Source organism: Lactuca sativa, chromosome 8, assembly GCF_002870075.4.
Source record: "Lactuca sativa cultivar Salinas chromosome 8, Lsat_Salinas_v11, whole genome shotgun sequence".
NCBI classification, from domain to species: domain Eukaryota; kingdom Viridiplantae; phylum Streptophyta; class Magnoliopsida; order Asterales; family Asteraceae; genus Lactuca; species Lactuca sativa.
In genome coordinates, this window is record NC_056630.2 from 227,793,930 (window position 1) to 227,803,584 (window position 9,655).

At 31.0% G+C, this 9,655-nt stretch overlaps 1 protein-coding gene across 1 annotated transcript; it reads right to left on the reverse strand.

The window, feature by feature from the left end:
• Positions 1 to 202: 202 nt before the first annotated feature.
• On the reverse strand, positions 203 to 2,188 carry LOC111882380 (ethylene-responsive transcription factor ERF054). The gene has a single exon (XM_023878740.3). The coding sequence runs from the start codon at positions 1,624 to 1,626 to the stop codon at positions 463 to 465; it is 1,164 nt and encodes a 387-aa protein (XP_023734508.1). The 5' UTR covers positions 1,627 to 2,188; the 3' UTR covers positions 203 to 462.
• Positions 2,189 to 9,655: the final 7,467 nt, after the last annotated feature.

Sequence of the window (9,655 nt, forward strand, 5' to 3'; positions counted from 1 at the left end):
AAGACAAACCAGTAGATGATGGGATTATGAATAAAAAGCTATCAATATGGTTTACCACTTATATCATTTATATCCCATGTATATAATGCACTCATCATTCTATTTTTGGATATTCAAATTTACGATTTTAATACAATACTGGAATCGGAATTTAAGTTGTAAAAAACGAAAAACAGACGATGAAGAATTACATAAACATAAATTGAACTAAATAAATACTCTCTATATTATACACAAACAAAAATACACAAAATTACCCTTAAAAGAAAACCTAAATCTTGCATCAATTGAAGATCAAAAAACCAGATCTTGCTCTTGATGAAGACTGAAGGGACTTTCTACAACAAAGAGATCACAAAACTGTCTCCTTGTGTTCTTCCCTTTCTTAACTACAAATACAAATCATATTAATCTAATAATTGCAGAAACGAAGGCTTGAAATATGCAGCCCCATTTCCACCATTAAAATGAAGCTTCATCCTTCCAAACGAAAGGATTCATCTGTGATTCAAAGTCAGAGAAATCGTAATTCCCATGCTCTTGCTGCTGATACTCCTTTTGGTGTTCTTCATGGTTTTCAAGATTAAAATCTGAAGGAAACATTAGATTGTTGTTGGAATCAATAGAATCCCACATCGCACTACCTGGACCCCAACCGGAATTATACCAATTCTCCGCCATTTCCCCCCACGCAGGATCGGAATTTTCTTCCCGAGTTATCGGATCCCCATGAACACCTTCATTCTCTGTAACAACTTCCTCAGATTCCTTCGATTTTAAATCCTCTGTATCGTCTTTCACTAACGGAGTCGGAGGAGATGAAGAAGATGATTCCTGGCCGGAGTTCTGACCACCGCCGGAAACCGATTCGTTCTTATTTTTCTTAAAGAATCGCTCAGGGAAATTCAATCGGGCGTTTTCACCGCGAAGTTTAAAAGCTTCACGGTCGTAAGCCATGGCAGCGTCCTCCGCCGTGTCGAATGTTCCAAGCCAGAGACGAGTACGGTTCTTTGGAAGACGAATTTCCGCCACCCATTTCCCCCAATGCCTTTGCCTCACACCTCTGTATAATTTCGTGGTGTGAATCGGTTGAATTTGTTGAAATGGAGGTCGCATTTTGTTCATCATCATCATCCTACCTCTAGGGCTCAAATCACTCCAGTACTGGAGTAGTTGCTGCTGCGATGATCCTGAGTGCTCGCCGGAAAAATATGGCGGGAACCCGAAATTTTGGTGGATCATTGGCGGTTGCTGGTAATGTTGTTGCGGGTTAAAAGAAATCATTTGTGGGTTTTGTGGTTGAGATGGGTATATAGGAAGAGGTTGAGAAAAATTGGAACGATATTGTTGTAATGATTCGATTGTCTGATGATTATTTCCGTCAAATGCAAAGGGGAAAAGCTTCGAAGAAGATGAAGATGAAGAAGAGGTCGATTGATGTTCAGGGCTTTTGATTTTTTTCAGAGGTCTAGCGTTTCTGTGTCTATCCGCCATGGAAGCTTCATCAAAAACTTGCTTCCATTCTCTGGTTTCATCAAAACCCATCTGACCGAAGTCCATGTGTGTAAAATTCTGAGTTTCTTCGGTGAAATTTTTGGATTTCCCACTGTTCTTAGCTGCTGCCATTGACGAACAATCAAAATATCTTCACAATCACAATCACAACAACAAAAAGAGAAACAAAAAGAAGTAAAATTTGCCGGTGCTCGGTAGCTCTCTGGTAATCACTGAATCAAAGCACAAAAACTCGCTTTGAATCGAGATTTAAGAAGAACCCAACTGAAAAAACGAGTCAAATTCCAAAACCCAGATCTTAAATTATCGAAAAAAGAAAGAAATAAAAAGAGATTCAGTAGAGATGGGTGTTAAGGAAAGAAGACACCATGAATGCCAAAAAGACAATTCATTCTGTAGAATCTAAAAAAGATGAGAGCACGAGTGGCTAAAATTGAAATTTTTTTTAAAATAGAAAAAGAAATAAACAGGGAATCCAAAATGGAATTTGTTGTTTGTGATTGCGAGTTGTGATTGTATATGATTGAACGAATTGAATGTGTTAAGCTGTAGATGTGGAACAGAGGAATCAAAGAAGATGAAAAGGCAGAGAACTTTGTGAATGGTGAATTCGTGATGTGTGTGAGAGTGTGTGTGTGTGTGTTTTGTGGTGTTAATGGAGGTGAAGGAGGTGGGTTTATATGAGAGAAGATAAAGATTTGTTAGATGGACTATGAACATGAAAAGGGACCCACACGCTTTATTTTATGTTTTTTTCAAACTTTCGTTGCTTCCACTCTAACCTTTCTTGTGTTCGGTTCTTCCAAACCTTTTTGTAATAAATAGATACGAATACAATTTTTGGTGTTCACAGAAAAGGATTAATTACATGGATGGTTCTTGAAAACAAAATAAGATAATTTTTGTCTCTTCTAGAAAAAGGCAGAATGGTCTTTTATATGTTTTTAGATTTTAATTATATGTTTTAAATCTAAAAAGGATGAGTGTAAGCCTACTCTACGTCTCATCTCAAACTAATTAGTAATTAGACTGCAAGGAGTGGGCGCAGATTGAAACTGCGGTTTTGTCACGTGTACCGTGAACACCGTCATCTGGGTGTGTTCTCATGCGGTTTAGGCCTCAGTGTGGTGCCTTCTAGCCGTGTGTTTTGATTGGATGGGGAATATTTTGACAGTTGAACGGTCTATTGTGCAGAAAGTATTATTATTTATTTTAAATTTACCCTATATATATACTTACCATTTCTTACAAAATTCTCCCTTTAATTCCTTATCTTTTTACTATCTTTTCTTCAAAAAAATTTCAAAATGTATTCTTCCAAAAGGTCCACCAAAGAAAAAACACCTGCTAGAAACACCACAACCCCAATACCTTCATTTGATCAACCGGTTTTTTCGCCTCTGTATTACCACTATGTCGGTATGCTTCCGTATTTTCCACAACGACCAACACAACCACTACCACAACCCGACACAGATTTTAATCCATTTGATTTTTTGTTTCAACCCGATTTTGTTCAACAAACACAAGCACAACCACATACAGTCGTTTCTGATTCCGAACCGGAATTCGTTGAAGAAACTCAGCTCACTCAAGCAGCAACTAAAAGAAAAGAGAAGGCGCAGGCTAAATGTTGGGAACCCCTAGAAGCGTTAGTGTTGGCACAATCTTGGATTGATATTTCAGGAGATGCGACGATTTTAAAAGACCAAAAGCTGACCGTTTTTAGATTCAGGTTTTACATAGATTCCATAAAGAAATGAACCGTGGAGAATACCGTTCAAAACATCAAGTGTACTCGAAATGGGGGAAGATGAACAAGGAAATCATGTTGTTTAATGATTTGTATACCAACATGAAACGTCAATGGAAAAGTGAAGAAAGCGATGATGTGATTTTGCGGAAAGCACTGAAAGTGTATCGAAAAGAAAACGTGAAGGCTTTAAAGTTTCCTGAAGTTTGGAATTTTGTGAAAGACAACAAGAAATGACAAAAAAAAAAACAAAACATCAAACGAGCATATCGACAGTGGTTCAAAACACAACAGAACATTTGAGTCCGGCCACACTACATCAGATGCTCGTGTTCACTTCGATCTGAACGAAGATGAACCTGTTCCAGTTTCACCACCTTCCCAACCAATGGGAAGAGACAAATCAAAAAACAAAGGCAAAGACAAAGCGTCGGATTCAGACGAGTTGAAAGAAATGGGGGTCGATATGAAGGGTATAAAAGATAGAATGGACATGGTTTTGCAAATTGCTTCTGAAAGAGAGCTTCAGAAACAAAGGGAGAGCGACATGAGAGTACTAGCGGTGGACACGTCAAATATGACCAAGGACGAACTTCAAGTTATTTTGGCGATGCAGGAGGAAGTGTTTTTAAGTTTTTAATCGTTTGGTGTGTGTGTGTGTGTGTGTTTAAGTTGTAGGTTTTATGTTTCTAATTTGCTTTTCTAAATTTTTAGTTTTTTTTTAAAGTTATGCAATGTATGACATTTTTATTTTTAATTAATGAAATATTATCTTTTTAATTAAATTATTTAAAAAAAATGAAGAATGTAGCACCACTCATTGGCTGTGGCAAGAAACCACACTTGTGTGGTAAAAAATGATGTGACGCACATGTGGCAGTGAAGAGAGTGTGGTTTCGGTGACACCACTCTTCCAGCCTTAGTTTGGTTTTTTAGTTGAACCAGTATAGTGATCGATTTTTAGCTTAAATGGTTTAAATCATCGATTTTTTGTTTAAATGGCTAGTCCAAATATATTTTGGGTCCGGGGCAATAGAGAAAAAGGGACCCAAAAAACGAAAAAAAAAATCATACAATCCACAAAATTATGAAAAATAAATAAATCCTCAAGACCTTAAGATGCATATTATTGATAAATTGCAAATATTCTAATACTATATAGTAATTGTAATAATAGAAAAACTCATTGTTGTAAAATTCCCGACTAGGTCCCGATTAATCTTCGATTAATCCCTAGGCGCTACTCGACCGATTAAAGGGCGCCTAACGATTAATCTCTGCATAAATAATGAGTGAAGCATTACAAAATGATGAAATTTTAACATTTTGAAGAAGTTTTATCTCAATGGAAACTATTTGAGGCATGATTAGTGTTGTATTAATCATATTAACCTATTTTGTTATCATATTAGTGCTATTTACGAACTTTGATATGATATTAGTCATATTTAATTTTAAAAATTCAACAAATTAGCAATTAATGGTACCCGATTAATCTCCGCCTAGTCGATAAATCCCTTGACCCCAGTCCACCGACTAGTTAACGTCGAACGTTTTTTGCAACCTTGGAAAAACCTAACAAGAGGTAAAGAAACAAAAACATTATAAAGATTAGGCTCTTTTTCATGTTTTTTCTTTTAATCCTTGAAAGGTCATTGTAACAAATGAAAATAAACGTACTCAAACACCAATTTGATAATACATAAAGGTCTGCAAACTGAAGCTAACGTTGTTGATATAGGTTATTGTCTCTTGGAATAGAAGCCTCCGGAAAAAGTTTCTAACTTCATAGTTACTAATATGCTAACCATCTAATCTGCCGTTCAAATAGAAAAAAAAATAATAAAATAATAAATAAATAAACATAAACGGTTAATCGCTACATCAAATCCATATGAGAACATTCAAACATCAAAAAAAAAAAAAAAAAAAAAAAAAAAAAAAAAAAAAAGAAAAAAAAAAACTAATATACATACCCTTTGATGAACATTTGAATTATTGGACTTTAACTCAAAATCAACATGTTAAAACCCATTAGAGCGTTGGAACAAAAAGTAACACACAGAAATAACAATCGTATGTTACCAACAGAAAAAACACAGAAGTGCAAATTCGTCAAAACACACTCATGCCACAACTGATAACAACCCACTTGAAGCAAGCCTCAATGCCACGATGTTGCTCATGTATTGCAGATTTATGCATTTCTAGTAAAACATTAAGGTCAAATACTTCCCAGTAGAATACAAATTACATGATATAATTATAAGCAAAAGTTTCAACCGGTTTTTAAAATATTATAGCTACATCGATAATGTTCCTATTCTTCCTAATCTTTTTACAAGTTATTTCTCATATACCATGTAATTTTCCATAAATATTCTTAGACAAAATTACAAAAATGGTCCCTAGGGTTTCTTAATTTCTGTGGGTAAGATCCAAAAAAAATTTATTAGCAGAAAATGTTCCTATTTGATAGTTTTGTTGTGATTTTGGTCCCTACCTCGTTAAGTTTAACAGAATGGCTGTCAAATTTTGGCAAATGACGGATTTACTCCTAGGACCATTTCTACAGTTTTATCTTTTTTACCAAACTACAACCAATTATGCAATTTTTCTTTTTCATTTTATTGAATTATTGTATATTAATTCTTTTAATTATTTTTTTTTTCATTTTTAACTTTTTTCTTATTGTATTATTTTTTCATTGGATTATTATATATTAATAAATATTATTTTTAATATGTTATATTTATATATTATTAAATATTATTTTTATTATTATTAATTTTTTATTTAGTTTTTTTGAATTTCTTCTTTATTACATTAATTATTTTTTATTGGATTATTATATATTAATAAATTTTATTTTTAATATATAATATTTATCTATTAGTAAGTGTTACTTTATTGGATTATTAAATTTCTTTAATTAATTTTTAAAATTTTTTTTATCGCGTTAATTATTTTTAATGGGTTCTTATATATTAAGAAATATTATTTTAAATATATTATACTTATATATTATAAATATTACTTTTTTATTTTTAATTTTTTTTAATTGATTTTTTTTGAATTTCTTCTTTATTGCATTAATTCTTTTTTATTGGATTATTATATATTAACAAATACTATTTTTAGTATATAATATTTATCTATTACTAAGAGTTACTTAATTGGATTACTAATTTCATTTAATTAATTGTTTTTTAATTTTTTATTGAATTAATTCTTTTTATTGGATTATAATTTTAAATTTATTATTTTTATTTATAATAACTAATATTTTCTTAATTTTTTTATTTTATTTTAATTTTTTTCTTTATTATTTTAAATAAAAGTACCAAACACTCCGGGTCAGCTCCTCCTTTCGTTGCATTTTACCACCTAGCATCGTCGTATCATCTCGCTGGAAATCATCGATCATCGACTACAGTCGGCCATTCTCGATGAAGACTACACCAGTTGACTACCCACACAATGTGAAATAAACCCCAGAAAGCATATTGCCTCCAACCGACAATTCATTACAGATACCGTCATCGATGACGACAATGTTAGATCGAGGGTTTTCAAACCATCATAGCCATTACAGGTGGTGGTAACGTTGTAGAAATCGTTATTCGGTACTCGTTCGACTTAGCGCTGAGTAACGAATACTCAGATTTGGTAGTTCATGTAGAAATATTTTTAGGAAAATTATATATGTCACAATCATAAGTTAAAATCATAAGTTTATTGAAATATATAACAAATTTAGATATATGTGAATCCACAAAAACTAAAATATACATGATGATCTCACTTCGTGAATAATTACTGAACTTATATATATATATATATATATATATATATATATATATATATATATATATATATATATATATATATATATATATATATATATATATATATATATATATATATATATCGTAACAGGGTTGAAGACGGCTCGATAGTGGCTTGTTGTGACTGAGTGATGGTGGTGGTGTTATCCAAAATATGTTATCTTCCAAATATTTAAAATAAATTAGGGAAAGTGGGGTGTGTGAGATTTTTTGGTATTTTTATTTGAAACAATAAAGAAAGAAATTAAAAGAAAATAAAAACAATTAAAAAAATATTATTAATTATAAATAAAAACAATAAATTTAAATTAACAATCCATTAAAAAGAATAAACGCAATAAAAAAAATTAAAACAAGTTAAATAAACAAAATTAATAATCCAATAAAGTAACCAACTAATAGATAAATATTATATGTTAAAAATAATTTGTGTTAATATATAATAATCCAATAAAAAAGAAATAGTGAAATAAAGAAGAAATTCAAAAAAAAATAATTAAGAAAATTAATAATAAAAAAGTAATATTTATTGATACATAAATATAATATATTAAAAATAATATTTATTAATATATAATAATCCAATAAAAAGAATTAACGCAATAAAAAAAATTAATTAAATGAATTTAATAATCCAATAAAATAACACTTACTAGTAGATAAATATTATATGATAAAAATAGTATTTATTAATATATATAATGATCCAAAAAAAGAATTAATGCAATAAAGAAGAAATTCAAAAAAAACTTAATTAAAAAAATTAATAATAAAAAATGTAATATTTATTAATATATAAATATAATATATTAAAAATAATATTTATTAATATATAATAATACAATAAGAAAAACGTTAAAAATAAAAAAGTAATTAAAATAATATACAATAATTCAATAAAATGAAAAAGAAAAATTACATAATTGGTCCTTATAGTTTGGTAAAAAGATAAAACTGCAGATATGGTCCTAGGGATAAATCTGTCATTTGCCAAAAGTTAACAATCATGTTGTTAAACTTAACGAGACAAAGACCAAAACCACAATAAAACCATCAAATAGGGACCTTTTCTGCTAATAAACTTCTTTTTGGACCTTACCCACAAAAATTGACAAACCACAAGGACCATTTTTGCAATTTTGTCATATTCTTAAATTGTTATATATATATATATATATATATATATATATATATATATATATATATATATATATATATATATATATATATATATATATATATATATATATAAAACATGACTTGAAACCGAATAACCATGATTAAAAAAGCCAATTTACAAGATAATAATAATATATGCCAACATCTCCCACGGCTTGCCCAAGTCTTGGGCGTGTGTGGGTTGTTCGAACACATAGGACCCATGTCGTCATTTAGGTGGTTCAATTTTTTTTTTAACATACATTAGTATTAGCAATGTTTTAGTGATGGATTACTAAAAGATTTGTGAAAATTTTTGTTTTGATTAATTTTATAACATTTATTGACTTATCAATGATTTTTGCATATTGAAAAAAAATTATATTTGAGCTTATTTTTTGTTTTTCTCACATGACCTTCAAAATCAACGGATCGACCCTACATCCCCTTACATTTTGTATGAAATGTGACTACCAAATGTTCAAATTGGATAGAAAGTCTAGAAAGTTGGAGATGGTAGGAATTTGGTAAATATGTTAGCATATTTAGATGATGACGAACCATGTAACACAAATTTGACCAAAATCGACTTTATCTCAAACAAAATGTATGTCGGTCTCAATGTGCTTTTGTGTATTGATGTTGGACCATGTTGTTCGAGAGGTAGACAACATTGACATTCTCACAATAGACAATTGTCGCCAAAGTGGGTGGTCGATGAAGTTCTTAGAGAAAGTTGTGTATCTAACATGTTTCAAAAACGACGTTGGCGACGCCTCGACATATAAATTTGGCCCTTGATCAAGAGATTATGCTTTGTATTTTGGAGGACCAAGAAAGCAAATTCTGACCAAGAAATACACAATAACCAGACGCAGATCATCAAGTTTAAGGCAGCCCACCCAATCATCAGTTTGAATATGCAATGAGGCCTTGAGTAGATGATACATATAGTTGTAAGTCGAGGTAAATGTAACACCCATTTTTAAGTATTATTATTTTGAAAGTTTAATTATCTTAAGTCTTGAATTTTGGGATTTTGAGTGACCGCGACATGACAGTGGAGATTCATAGTGGCACGGTTAATTGTCCATCGCAACATAGTGACAACCGATCTAAAAACTCTAAATCTTAGGCATTGTGCCATCTTTAAGAAATAGAATGGCTAGGGTTTCGTCTAATTCTTAGCCTACGCCCTCTAGAGAAACACTCTACTTATGTGTGTGTGTGTTGGTGTCTTAGTGTGTATTTGATTGGTGTTTCAAGATCTTGAGTGCTCTTAGAAGAAGAAGGTGTGAGAACGAGTAATCAATACGCAAGGACAAGGTTTGAAAACTCAAACCTTGAGTTGATCTTTAAGATTAACGTCTGTTCTTAATGT

What these genes read in the sequence shown, in the direction of transcription:
- LOC111882380 (XM_023878740.3), bottom strand. Translation starts at nt 1,626, where the DNA reads ATGGCAGCAGCTAAGAACAGTGGGAAATCCAAAAATTTCACCGAAGAA.